The sequence below is a fragment of the Oncorhynchus gorbuscha genome, linkage group LG24 (genome assembly GCF_021184085.1).
Source record: "Oncorhynchus gorbuscha isolate QuinsamMale2020 ecotype Even-year linkage group LG24, OgorEven_v1.0, whole genome shotgun sequence".
Taxonomy (NCBI): Eukaryota; Metazoa; Chordata; class Actinopteri; order Salmoniformes; family Salmonidae; genus Oncorhynchus; species Oncorhynchus gorbuscha.
In genome coordinates, this window is record NC_060196.1 from 52833908 (window position 1) to 52848727 (window position 14820).

Consider the following 14820-nt stretch of genomic DNA (forward strand, 5'->3'; position numbering starts at 1 on the left):
CAAGTCTCTTCTTATTGGTGTCCTTAATAGTGGTTTATTTGCAGCAATTCGACCATGAAGGCCTGATTCATGAGTCTCTTCTGAACAGTTGATGTTGAGATGTGTCTGTTACTTGAACACTGTGAAGCATTTATTTGGGCTACAATTTCTGAGGCTGGTAACTCTAATGAACTTATCCTCTGCAGCAGAGGTAACTCTGGGTCTTCCTTTCCTGTAGCAGTCCTCATGGGAGCCAGTTTCATCAGTGCACTTGATGGTTTTTGCAACAGCCAATGAAGAAACGTTCAAAGTTATTGAAATTTACCGGATTGACTGACCTTCATGTCTTAAATAATGGACTGTTGTTTCTCTTTGCTTATTTGAGCTGTTCTTGCCATAATATGGACATTGTATTTGACCAAATAGGGCTATCTTCTGTATACCCCCCTACCTTGTCACAACACAACTGATTGGCTCAAACGCATTGAGGAAAGAAATTGCACAAATTAACTTTTAAGAAGGCACGCCTGTTAATTGAAATGTATTCCAGGTGACTACCTCATGAAGCTGGTTGAGAGAATTCCAAGAGTATGTCAAACTGTCATCAAGGCAAAGGGTGGCTATTTGAAGGATGTCAAAAAGTATATATATTTAGATTTGTAAAACGTTTTTGGTAACTACAGCATTCCATGTGTTATTTCATAGTTTTGATGTCTTCACTATTATTCTACAGTGTAGAAAATAGTAAAAATAAAGAAAAACCCTAGAATGAGTAGGAGTTCTAAAACTTTTTACCCGTAGTGTATATTATTAGACAAGGGGCCCCAGATTGAATAATGTCTCCATATACATGCTCTGCCATTTGAGAGAGAGTGAGTTATGGCCTACACTTGCACACTACCGTGAGTATATTGATGTCCATCACGTAACCATGGCTCCCTCTGCGGCATGTACAGTACATCCTAACTGTAGGCAATGATCCTAATGGCAACCTGTTCCCTATTTAGTGCACTACTTTTGAACAGAGCCTAATGTGCTCTGCTCAAAAGTAGTTCACTATGTAAGGGAATTGGGAGGTATTTGGGATGCAAATATGGATTACCTCTGGCTCTCTCCTTGAGAATGATAAATTGTACCCTATTCTACCCGAGTACTCCACTGTATCAAGCATAAGAGAAGGGAATCTACTGCTAAGTTGTAGTCTATATTAAGTTAATTGTATGGTATATCAACAATGTTTTATATATATATATATATATATATTGTTTAGGCAAGTCAGTTAAGAACAAATTCTTATTTACAATGACGACCTATCCTGGCCAAACCTGGATGACGCTGCGCCGCCCTATGGGACTCCGAATCGAGGCTGGATGTATGCTATTACATTTTGCTACAGTGGGATGGAAAATGCCAAAGTCATGCAGTCATCATTGTCATTGGGGTCAACTGGTTCTGGTACTAACTCACAGGAATCAACCTATGTATACAAAAAGAGCTTTATTCAGAAATGTAACTTATTTTACATTAAAAGTATCAGCAGTACTGTGTCCTTTTTTCTAATGACATTTCAAGCCATCAGAACATGAAGAGACCGCAATACACCACAATGAAAGAAGATATGGTAATCAAGAAGCCAGGGGACTTTCAAACATGACTTGATTTGACAGTTACTGAACCCTAACAAATGAACACATTAACATAAAAGTATGTTGAAACGGTGAGTCTAATATCCCTTGTCTCAGACCTTAATAAGAGCATAAATACGGAAGATAAAGACCAGGGCTGCATCGAGAGAGAGAGAAGTCCTGGGCTCGGGGCATCCTGAAAGCAGCCTGGACCCCAGATCAACAGACCTGGCCGTGTGACTATCTTGTCTGAGCTAGCTGGCTGGTTGTCACAGAGGGTGAATGGAATGACCCAGTGAACAGCCAGCCCAAGGTCTGATCCAGTCCTCTCCAGACAGCCCTGTAGTCTCAGTCAGCAGTGTCAGGATACCACGATCTAATGATGTCAGTGTCTCCGGCCCAACGCTAGCTACACAGCCAGTCTGTTGATGTTGAAGATTTTGACAGAGTGGTCTGCCCCTGCACTGGCTAGCTGTACCCAGGAGCTGCCTGCTGCTGTGATGCTGCCCTCGCCTTCCTCCTCACCCCCCTGGCCGGCTCGGCCCGCCCTCGGCCTCCAGCGCAGCCTCTTCACCGTCAGCGAGTGACTCTGACTGGAGGGGGGAAGCGTTGTCAAGGAAACAACAGAGTGGTGAAATACTGTACTACAGTCATAGTGTATCATTGTGTTGTGTCTCCATACTGTACTACAGTCAGTGTATCATTGTGTTGTGTCTCCATACTGTACTACAGTCATAGTGTATCATTGTGTTGTGTCTCCATACTGTACTACAGTCATAGTGTATCATTGTGTTGTGTCTCCATACTGTACTACAGTCATAGTGTATCATTGTGTTGTGTCTCCATACTGTACTACAGTCATAGTGTATCATTGTGTTATGTCTCCATACTGTACTACAGTCATAGTGTATCATTGTGTTGAGTCTCCATACTGTACTACAGTCATAGTGTATCATTGTGTTGTGTCTCCATACTGTACTACAGTCATAGTGTATCATTGTGTTGTGTCTCCATACTGTACTAGTCAGTGTATCATTGTGTTGTGTCTCCATACTGTACTACAGTCAGTGTATCATTGTGTTGTGTCTCCATACTGTACTACAGTCATAGTGTATCATTGTGTTGTGTCACCATACTGTACTACAGTCAGTGTATCATTGTGTTATGTCTCCATACTGTACTACAGTCATAGTGTATCATTGTGTTGTGTCTCCATACTGTACTACAGTCAGTGTATCATTGTGTTGTGTCTCCATACTGTACTACAGTCATAGTGTATCATTGTGTTGTGTCTCCATACTGTACTACAGTCATAGTGTATCATTGTGTTATGTCTCCATACTGTACTACTGTATCAGTCATACTGTAGTCAGTGTATCATTGTGTTGTGTCTCCATACTGTACTACAGTCAGTGTATCATTGTGTTGTGTCTCCATACTGTACTACAGTCATAGTGTATCATTGTGTTGTGTCTCCATACTGTACTACAGTCAGTGTATCATTGTGTTATGTCTCCATACTGTACTACAGTCATAGTGTATCATTGTGTTGTGTCTCCATACTGTACTACAGTCATAGTGTATCATTGTGTTGTGTCTCCATACTGTACTACAGTCATAGTGTATCATTGTGTTGTGTCTCCATACTGTACTACAGTCATAGTGTATCATTGTGTTGTGTCTCCATACTGTACTACAGTCATAGTGTATCATTGTGTTGTGTCTCCATACTGTACTACAGTCATAGTGTATCATTGTGTTGTGTCCCCATACTGTACTACAGTCATAGTGTATCATTGTGTTGTGTCTCCATACTGTACTACAGTCAGTGTATCATTGTGTTGTATCTCCATACTGTACTACAGTCAGTGTATCATTGTGTTGAGTCTCCATACTGTACTACTGTCAGTGTATCATTGTGTTGAGTCTACCACAAGCAGACTATGTAAAATAGGTTGTTAGGCGCATGGTACTATATAAGAATAAATTATATTTCTAGGGTTAGGTCAACCATGGTTGCATGATGAGTAGTGTAATATGCCTGAGACCTAAAGACCTGTGTTAGCTCCCTGAGGGTGTCACATACAGATATAACGCACAAAAATAAAACCTGATGAAGCATAGACGTTCTCATATGAAATTTCCAAAGGTGCTGAATCTGCTAAATGTTGTTTTATACAGTAGTATGTATTTGTTGGCGCTGAATCAGATGCCAATCTGTCCTCAGCTGTTATTGGCACGTCCATTGTGATACCTCACTTCCTTATCGTTTGTCTTATTCATGTTAATTGTGGTCCATGAATAAACCAAACGTTCACAGATCAGGTAACATTACATTGTAAGAACATTCCTTCAGTCCAGAGATTTCTCTTCCTTCTCTTCATGACTCAGCCGGTGGGGCCTTCACAAAAAGAGCCTGTTGATTGCAATTTCCTCTTCAATAACCCTCCATTTAATACACAGCTATTCAAACCCACTTGAGGATGTTCTTTCTCTGGCTACCTTCCAGATGCCACCCTATTCCTTATATAGTACACTAGTTTTGACCAGGACCCTTAAGGTAGGGAATAGGGTCCACTATGGACGTACTCTAAAAACTCTGGGCAGAGTCATAAAAACTCCTGTCTAAAGAGTCAGAGTACCTTTTGGGGTATTTATTCATTGAGATATGTTGTCTTGAGGAGGCTTCAGCGTAGAATAATGGAACCAGTGCCTATAGGACAGCTGGACTAAAGGCCTGTAGTTAAGTCAGTGCCAAAAGGTGTGTGCGCGCGGGGGGGGGGGGGGTAATTTTAGTAACTGAAATGTGTGATGAAAGCTTGGGATTGTGTGTTTGTGGGGCGTGCATGCATACTGGTGTGTGTGTCTAAAGGATACGAGGAGTCTGTTTCTCCATATCTGGTCCAGTCTGATGCTCCAGCAGGCTCCTCACTGAGTTCCCACTTATACAGCAGGACCTGGCCACTCTCCAGCCCCACCGCCAGCAGATAGCTGGAGGAACATACATCAATCAATCAAACGTTATTTATTTAACAGGTAGGCTTATTGTCCCAGATGGACATGGTGGTTAACAGGTAGGCTTATTGTCCCAGATGGACATGGTGGTTAACAGGTAGGCTTATTGTCCCAGATGGACATGTGGTTAACAGGTAGGCTTATTGTCCCAGATGGACATGGTGGTTAACAGGTAGGCTTATTGTCCCAGATGGACATGGTGGTTAACAGGTAGGCTTATTGTCCCAGATGGACATGTGGTTAACAGGCAGGCTTATTGTCCCAGATGGACATGGTGGTTAACAGGTAGGCTTATTGTCCCAGATGGACATGGTGGTTAACAGGTAGGCTTATTGTCCCAGATGGACATGGTGGTTAACAGGTAGGCTTATTGTCCCAGATGGACATGTGGTTAACAGGTAGGCTTATTGTCCCAGATGGACATGGTGGTTAACAGGTAGGCTTATTGTCCCAGATGGACATGTGGTTAACAGGTAGGCTTATTGTCCCAGATGGACATGGTGGTTAACAGGTAGGCTTATTGTCCCAGATGGACATGTGGTTAACAGGCAGGCTTATTGTCCCAGATGGACATGTGGTTAACAGGTAGGCTTATTGTCCCAGATGGACATGTGGTTAACAGGTAGGCTTATTGTCCCAGATGGACATGTGGTTAACAGGCAGGCTTATTGTCCCAGATGGACATGGTGGTTAACAGGTAGGCTTATTGTCCCAGATGGACATGTGGTTAACAGGCAGGCTTATTGTCCCAGATGGACATGTGGTTAACAGGTAGGCTTATTGTCCCAGATGGACATGTGGTTAACAGGTAGGCTTATTGTCCCAGATGGACATGTGGTTAACAGGTAGGCTTATTGTCCCAGATGGACATGTGGTTAACAGGTAGGCTTATTGTCCCAGATGGACATGTGGTTAACAGGCAGGCTTATTGTCCCAGATGGACATGGGTTAACAGGCAGTTAACATGGTGGTTAACAGGCTTATTGTCCCAGATGGACATGGTGGTTAACAGGTAGGCTTATTGTCCCAGATGGACATGGTGGTTAACAGGTAGGCTTATTGTCCCAGATGGACATGTGGTTAACAGGTAGGCTTATTGTCCCAGATGGACATGTGGTTAACAGGTAGGCTTATTGTCCCAGATGGACATGTGGTTAACAGGCAGGCTTATTGTCCCAGATGGACATGGTGGTTAACAGGCAGGCTTATTGTCCCAGATGGACATGGTGGTTAACAGGTAGGCTTATTGTCCCAGATGGACATGTGGTTAACAGGCAGGCTTACAGCTAGACATGTATAATAGTTCAACACATCACACAAAAGGCTAAATAACACAGAAATGTCATCAACTTTAGAAGCCAGCTGGGGAAAAAAGCGCATGTGGAAATAAAGTACATGTGGAAGTAAAGTGCATGTGGAAATAAAGAGCATGTGGAGATAAAGCGCATGTGGAAATAAAGCGCATGTGGAGATAAAGCGCATGTGGAAATAAAGCGCATGTGGAAATAAAGCGCATGTGGAAATAAAGAGCATGTGGAAATAAAGAGCATGTGGAAATAAAGTGCATGTGGAAATAAAGTGCTTCCCTATGCCTTCTGATAGGCTGCTTATACATTTCAACCATATTGCTAATACCTATCCAATTGCAGGCCTACAGCAGTGTCTAGGGTGAAGGGAGCTCAATTGGAATTCAGAAAATAAGCACTGCCTCAGTATTGTACCTGTTGCCGGGGCACAGGATGGGGCAGAAGGAGACAGCAGTGGCCGAGTCTCCTACATCTAATATGGAGGAACAGGGCCGGATGACTGGGGGTTCATCAGGGGTCACAATGGCCTCACAACTGCTGCAGTCACCCCACACTATCACCTGTAGAGAGAAACTTGAATTAAGTTATTCTGGAAAGTCACACTAACATAGAATGTGTTTAGGTCCCAGGTGGCATCCTATAGCCTATGTAGTTCTATGGGCCCTGGTCAAAAGTTGTGCACTGTAAAGGGAAAAGGTTGCCATTTGGGATGTAGCCTATGATGAACAGTATTTTACTGCCTCTTCCTTACCATTGTGACCTTTACTTACTGAGGAGCTCATTTGTAAGGAACAACCTTTGAAGGCTGATGCTGGTTTGAGATTAGCACATCATTATGTTTCAGTCTTGCATTGACATCAAAGGACTCTTAAACTGTGGATCAGGGTCTGTTTCAAAAAGGTTCTCAGAGTAGAAGTTCTGCTGTAGGATCGGACCCCCCCACCCTCTTATTCATCACCATTTAAACAACAAAACTGATCCTTGATCAGTGCTCCTTCTCTGAGAAACTTTGTGAATACACGCTCAGACCGAAGTGAATAGACGTTGAAGTCCGGAGAATACAAGCTACCTCTACTAACAACACTAAGGTCTTGCTGGTGTAGAATAATGACCTTCTTGTCTCGACTCGACGTCACAAAGTACTTGTTGTCGGCGCTCCAGTCACATGACCATATGATGCGCGTGTGTACGGCCGTGTCCTTCCTGGTAGATGTGTACAGGGAGAAATGGGGCTCTGGATGGGGGAGACACACACAGGCACAATAAATACCCATCTACCTTGCACTTTGCATTAGTATTGAATCACAAAACGTTCTAAAACAGTACATAACTGCTCAGTGGTAACAATGAATCTCTCCACTGACACACAAATAAACCCAAAGCCTCAGTTCCTCCTCTCCATGATGTCTGTCATTAATGTTGGTTGTGATGCACTGTTCTGTGTCGTTCCAGCAGCCTCTAGAGACACACTGCTGTCTGTGTCGTTCCAGCAGCATCTAGAGACACACTGCTGTCTGTGTCATTCCAGCAGCCTCTAGAGACACACTGCTGTCTGTGTCGTTCCAGCAGCCAGCCCTCTAGAAACACACTGCTGTCTGTGTCGTTCCAGCAGCCTCTAGAAACACACTGCTGTTCTGTGTCGTTCCCAGCAGCCTCTAGAGACACACTGCTGTCTATGTAGTTCCAGCAGCCAGCCCTCTAGAGACACACTGCTATCTATGTAGTTCCAGCAGCCAGCCCTCTAGAAACACACTGCTATCTATGTAGTTCCAGCAGCCAGCCCTCTAGAGACACACTGCTATCTATGTAGTTCCAGCAGCCAGCCCTCTAGAGACACACTGCTATCTATGTAGTTCCAGCAGCCAGCCCTCTAGAGACACACTGCTATCTATGTAGTTCCAGCAGCCAGCCCTCTAGAGACACACTGCTATCTATGTAGTTCCAGCAGCCAGCCACTCTAGAGACACACTGCTATCTATGTAGTTCCAGCAGCCAGCCCTCTAGAGACACACTGCTATCTATGTAGTTCCAGCAGCCAGCCCTCTAGAGACACACTGCTATCTATGTAGTTCCAGCAGCCAGCCCTCTAGAGAGACACTGTTGTTTCACACGTGTCTAGTCCCACAGTTTGTATAGGCATGTTTCTAGTCCCACAGTTTGTATAGGCATGTTTCTTGTGTGCGAACTCGTGTGTGTGTGTGTGTGTGTGTGTGTGTGTGTGTGTGTGTGTGTGTGTGTGTGTGTGTGTGTGTGTGTGTGTGTGTGTGTGTGTGTGTGTGTGTGTGTGTGTGTGTGTGTGTGTGTGTGTGTGGGGTGGGGGTCAAAACACAATTAAGTGAAACTCTGAGGGGAATTGGACTTTAGGGAGAAGAACTGTGTGATGCTTGGCATGGTTTCTTTTTGTGTTATACCACACAAATTAACATGCACAAATGGAACACTAGAGTCAAAACAAATAATAAATACAGAAATTGTGACAAGCCACAAAGCACATTCCACCCAATAGTTATCACAGTATTTGGGGGAAACAAATGTGATCTATGGTTAAAGAAAGAGTTTTGACGTCCATTTGATTACTAATAACTATTCTGCCTGTATCAGCCGTTCTCCAGATAGATCCATGCTAGTAGCAGTGTACACACACAAGGTAAAAAAATACTAAATAATAAAATGGGTCTTTCTGACCCTGATCAAGGCAGTTAACCCACTGTTCCCCAGGCGCCGATGACGTGGATGTCGATTTAGGCATCTCCCCACACCTCTCGGATTCAGAGGGGGTTAAATGCGGAAGACACATTTCAGTTGAATGCATTCAGTTGTACAACTGACTAGATATCCTCTTTACCTTCCCTACACGCACGTGCTGTCGGAGCTTAGGGAGGCCTGTCTTCTCTCTACCTACAGCTACAGCCACTCTCCATCCCTGTCTTTACTGGCCGGCTGGGCCATCCTGTATTGTGCTTTCCAGCCCCGATTGGCATGTCTAGACTGGTTAAGAGAGAGAGAGAGTGTGTCTGCACGTGTGCGGGCATGTGTGAGACCGTGAGTAATTCAGGGCTCAACTGGAACAGACTGCCAGTTCGCCGGGGAACCCACCAAGGAACCCACCAAGGAACCCGCCACAGGCAAATAGGGAAAGAAAAACAGTTGCTTCACCGATTAGGGCTGTGTCACTGGTGATTTACCTGACTGGGTTTAAATGGGGATCTGAGACATTGGTTATATGGCTCCAAACTATCCCTAGGCTAGTAAAACAGGACTAAACTCAAACTAAACTAGCTCTTGGCTGCTTAAACACCTGACATGAAACCAAACTAACTTCAAAAGCAGGAAGAAAATACTATTAAAAGAAAAAGCATAATACCAGTAAAGCAGACAGACAGGACCCTCAGCTCACCTGTGTTTGTAGGGGTGGCGGCGGGGTCGTCCCGTTTCCATAGCGACCAGGTCCTGTCCCGGGACACGGCCAATAGGAACAGTCCATTGGGAGAGAAGGCCATCTGGGTGACAGTGAGGCTGTGGCAGGGCAGCGCCTGTAGCTGACGCCAGGAAGTGGAGCTCCAGAGCAGCACGGCCGCATGCTCAGCCTTAGAGGCCTAGAACCAGAGAAGAGAAGCAGCTGGAGGACCATACTGAAGTAGCTCAGCCTTAGAGGCCTAGAACCAGAGAAGAATAGCGGTTGGAGGACCATACTGAACTAGCTCAGCCTAAGAGGCCTAGAACCAGAGAAGAATAGCGGTTGGAGGACCATACTGAACTAGCTCAGCCTTAGAGGCCTAGAACCAGAGAAGAATAGCGGTTGGAGGACCATACTGAACTAGCTCAGCCTAAGAGGCCTAGAACCAGAGAAGAATAGCGGTTGGAGGACCATACTGAACTAGCTCAGCCTAAGAGGCCTAGAACCAGAGAAGAATAGCGGTTGGAGGACCATACTGAACTAGCTCAGCCTTAGAGGCCTAGAACCAGGGAAGAATAGCGGTTGGAGGACCATACTGAACTAGCTCAGCCTAAGAGGCCTAGAACCATAGAAGAATAGCGGTTGGAGGACCATACTGAACTAGCTCAGCCTAAGAGGCCTAGAACCAGAGAAGAATAGCGGTTGGAGGACCATACTGAACTAGCTAAGCCTAAGAGACCTAGAACCAGAGAAGAATAGTGGTTGGAGGACCATACTGAACTAGCTCAGCCTTAGAGGCCTAGAACCAGAGAAGAATAGCGGTTGGAGGACCATACTGAACTAGCTCAGCCTAAGAGGCCTAGAACCAGAGAAGAATAGCGGTTGGAGGATCATACTGAACTAGCTCAGCCTAAGAGACCTAAACCAGAGAAGAATAGCGGTTGGAGGATCATACTGAACTAGCTCAGCCTAAGAGGCCTAGAACCAGAGAAGAATAGCGGTTGGAGGACCCCACACATAGCTGACAAGATAGTCATAGGACCCTATACCATTCATGCTATGTTAGATACCATTCCAGCCATGAATGCGAGCTTGTCCAAGTGCTGTATAGATTAGCTAATACTACCTCCATTCCTCACCAGGGGGCAAACAGTATACAATTCTCCTCCCTCTGTGTTCGGTAAACACTAATTTTAAACTTTGACTCAAAGATGTACTAGCAACCCTGGTCTAGTCTATTGAAGTTACTTTAAAAAATCGAGGCCTATGTTTGTATTGGCTAAAGGCGAGACAGCAGGAAAGATAATGGGCCAATTTGGAACCCACAGCAAATATGTCCTGTAGGTGACAGCATGGACTGCGGGACCACCCAGGTCAGGTGACTGCCATCAAATCACATCATTCCAGTTGTGATAGGAATCTGAATGATCCTGATGGCTGCTAATGGACTTCACCTGACAGATAACAGGTTATTTCCCTGAAAAATAGACACTTTCAGATCGATTTTGCTCCGATTAAAAAGCTGACGGTCCACCCGCACTGACACGGACCTTTACCAAGTCCAGCAGTGTGCTAACGTGTGCATGTCAATCTGTCTGTCTGTGTTTAGTGAGTCTGCCAGATCAGAGGCATTAGGGGTGACCAGGGATGTTCTCTTGATAAGTGTGTGAATTGGACCATTTTCCTGACCTGCTAAGCATTTAAAATGTAACGAGTATTTTAGAGTAAAAAGAGTACATAATGTAGAGTAAAAAGTACATAATTTTCTTTAGGAATGTGGAGAAGTTGAAGAAGTCAAAAATATAAATAGTAAAGTACAGATTGGTTTTTGCCCTAGCACTACACAGCCGATTCAAATAACAAATAACATTTGAATCAGCTGTATAGTGTTAGGGTATAGGCTAGTGTATAGTGTTAGGGTATAGGCTAGTGTATAGTGTTAGGGTATAGTGTTAGAGACCCCTAACCAAAATGTGCACCGAGTTTGGGAAACCCTGTTGTAACCAGTAAATCACATATTTAAGGAGGATCTACAACACATATTTACAAATAAGTTATCATGCAATGTCAACATGATCAAACACAAGATAAACTTTGGTATAAACCCTGACAACTGATATATCACTGTCAACTAACAAGAAATCAAAAAGATCCTTGTGCGCTCAGTTGAGAACAGGGATACTGTCTCTGGCAATTGAAGTAGGTAGATTCAATACCATAGATGAAGAAGAGAGTATAAGTCTGTGATTTAGGGGGTTGGCTTAACATTGGTTGGACCAGAGCTAGCTAGTGTGTGTAGAGCAGCACCAGAATTTTAAATAAAAACACATTTTACGTTTTTGTAGATAATAAATCCAATGTGAAATGTGATAACTATACTATCCTAATTAGCATTGATAAAGTTAATCCAGTCATCTCAACAACCCAAAAAATCCACCCAATTTCTGAATCATGCTCACGTCGTCAGTAGCCTACTGCAGACCCCGCAACGTCAGTAGCCTACGGTAGACCCCGCAACGTCAGTAGCCTACGGTAGACCCCGCAACGTCAGTAGCCTACGGTAGACCCCGCAACGTCAGTAGCCTACGGTAGACCCCGCAACGTCAGTAGCCTACGGTAGACCCCGCAACGTCAGTAGCCTACGGTAGACCCCGCAACGTCAGTAGCCTACGGTAGACCCCGCAACGTCAGTAGCCTACGGTAGACCCCGCAACGTCAGTAGCCTACGGTAGACCCCGCAACGTCAGTAGCCTACGGTAGACCCCGCAACGTCAGTAGCCTACGGTAGACCCCGCAACGTCAGTAGCCTACGGTAGACCCCGCAACGTCAGTAGCCTACGGTAGACCCGCAACGTCAGTAGCCTACGGTAGACCCCGCAACGTCAGTAGCCTACGGTAGACCCCGCAACGTCAGTAGCCTACGGTAGACCCCGCAACGTCAGTAGCCTACGGTAGACCCGCAACGTCAGTAGCCTACGGTAGACCCGCAACGTCAGTAGCCTACGGTAGACCCCGCAACGTCAGTAGCCTACGGTAGACCCCGCAACGTCAGTAGCCTACGGTAGACCCCGCAACGTCAGTAGCCTACGGTAGACCCCGCAATGTCAGTAGCCTACGGTAGACCCCGCAATGTCAGTAGCCTACGGTAGACTCGCAACGTCAGTAGCCTACGGTAGACCCGCAATGTCAGTAGCCTACGGTAGACCCCGCAACGTCAGTAGCCTACGGTAGACCCCGCAATGTCAGTAGCCTACGGTAGACTCGCAACGTCAGTAGCCTACGGTAGACCCACAACGTCAGTAGCCTACGGTAGACCAGCAACGTCAGTAGCCTACGGTAGACCCGCAATGTCAGTAGCCTACGGTAGACCCACAACGTCAGTAGCCTACGGTAGACCCCGCAACGTCAGTAGCCTACGGTAGACTCGCAACGTCAGTAGCCTACGGTAGACTCGCAACGTCAGTAGCCTACGGTAGACCCCGCAATGTCAGTAGCCTACGGTAGACTCGCAACGTCAGTAGCCTACGGTAGACTCGCAACGTCAGTAGCCTACGGTAGACTCGCAACGTCAGTAGCCTACGGTAGACTCGCAACGTCAGTAACCTACGGTAGACTCGGAATGCTTTAAATGATCCCGATGCTTTAAATTTAAATGTTCCGGAACAGTATAGATCACTGTCGTTCCCGGTTCCGATTCCTCTATTTGTTAAAACAATTTATGGTTTTCAGTTATGTTCCCGGAACCAGTTCCAACCCCTGCTAATAAAGTACAATGTGCTTTGCTACAGTCACAGATCGACGTTTGGCATTTGACCTCCAACTTGTCACACTACCTTACATGCCGAAGCCACCACCGTCCTCCCACTGTCAGACGCCAGACAGAACATCTCAAAGCCATGTCCATACCTGGAGAGAGAGCGAAGGAGAGAGAGAGAGAAGGATAAAGGAGAGAAAGAGCGAGCGAGCAAGAAGATGAAAAAGAGAGAGAGCAGAGGGAGCGAAGAGGAGTGATGAGAGCTTAGTCACCAGATAAGACTGTGATAAAAGACAAGTGGTCAAACTTGAAGCACAAACAATCCTCCTGAAAGCTTTAAAATGGTGCATCTTAGAATCACGCTTCGGGTGTCAGAGCTGCCAGGCTCTTAACAGGGGCATTTGAAACAGAGCGACTACATCCAAATGGCACACAATTCCCTATTAGTGCACAGGGCTCTGGTCAAAGATAGTGGACTATACACAGTTGAAGTCGGAAGTTTACATACACCTTAGCCAAAGTCATTTAAACTCTGTTTTTCACAATTCCTGACATTTAATCCTAGTAAAAATTCCCTGTCTTAGGGCAGTTAGGATCACCACTTTATTTTAAGAATGTGAAATGTCTGAATAATAGCAGAGAGTATGATTTATTTCAGCTTTTATTTTTTTCATCACATTCCCAGTGGGTCAGAAGTTTACATACACTCAATTAGTATTTCAGTATTTGGTAGCATTACTTCAAAATAGCATTGCTTCATAATTGCCTTCCACAAGCTTCCCACAATAAGTTGGGTGAATTTTGGCCCATTCTTCCTGACAGAGCTGGTGTAACTGAGTAAGGTTTGTAGGCCTCCTTGCTCGCAAACGCTTTTTCAGTTCTGCCCACAACTTTGGAAGTATGCTTGGGGTCATTGTCCATTTTGAAGACCCATTTGCGACCAAGCTTTAACTTCCTGACTGATGTCTTGAGATGTTGCTTCATTATATCCACATAATTTTCCATCCTCATGATGCCATCTATTTTGTGAAGTGCACCAGTCCCTCCTGCACCAAAGCACCCCCACAACATGATGCTGCCACCCGTGCTTCACGGTTGGGATGATGTTCTCCGGCTTGCAAGCCTCCTCCTTTTTCCACCAAACATAACGATGGTCATTATGGTCAAACAGTTCTATTTTTGTTTCATCAGATCAGAGGACATTTCTCCAACAAGTATGATCTTTGTCCCCATGTGCAGTTGCAAACTGTAGTCTGGTTTTTAATGGCGGTTTTGGAGCAGTGGCTTCTTCCTTACTGAGCTGCATTTCAGGTTATGTCCATATAGGACTCGTTTTACTGTGGATATAGATACTTTTGTACCTGTTTCCTTCAGCATCTTCACAAGGTCCTTTGCTGTTGTTCTGGGATTGATTTGTACTTTTCGCACCAAAGTACATTAATCTCTAGGAGACAGAACGCGTCTCCTTCCTGAACGGTATGACGGCTGCGTGGTCCCATGGTGTTTATACTTGCGTAATGTTGTTTGTACAGATGAATGTGGTACCTTCAGGCATTTGGAAATTGATGCCAATGAACCAGACTTGTGGAGGTCTACAATTTTCTTCTCAGGTCTTGGCTGATTTCTTTTGATGTTCCCATGATGTCAAGAGGCACTGAGTTTGAAGGTAGGCCTTGAAATACATACACAGGTACACCTCCAATTGACTCAAATGATGTAAATTAACCTATCAGAAGCTTCTGA

At 45.0% G+C, this 14820-nt stretch overlaps 1 protein-coding gene across 1 annotated transcript in view; it reads right to left on the reverse strand.

Annotated features, from left to right (window-relative positions):
- Window positions 1-1457: 1457 nt before the first annotated feature.
- The window catches only part of elp2 (elongator acetyltransferase complex subunit 2), a 50620-nt gene continuing 37257 nt past the window's right edge, over window positions 1458-14820 (reverse strand). The window contains exons 17-22 of the mRNA XM_046326733.1: window positions 13157-13229; window positions 9324-9522; window positions 7039-7160; window positions 6341-6486; window positions 4482-4595; window positions 1458-2197 (exon numbers count right to left, since the gene is read on the reverse strand). Of these exons, the coding sequence (XP_046182689.1) occupies window positions 2014-2197; window positions 4482-4595; window positions 6341-6486; window positions 7039-7160; window positions 9324-9522; window positions 13157-13229 (838 nt within the window). The 3' untranslated portion in view covers window positions 1458-2013. The remainder of the gene's footprint in view (window positions 2198-4481; window positions 4596-6340; window positions 6487-7038; window positions 7161-9323; window positions 9523-13156; window positions 13230-14820) is intronic.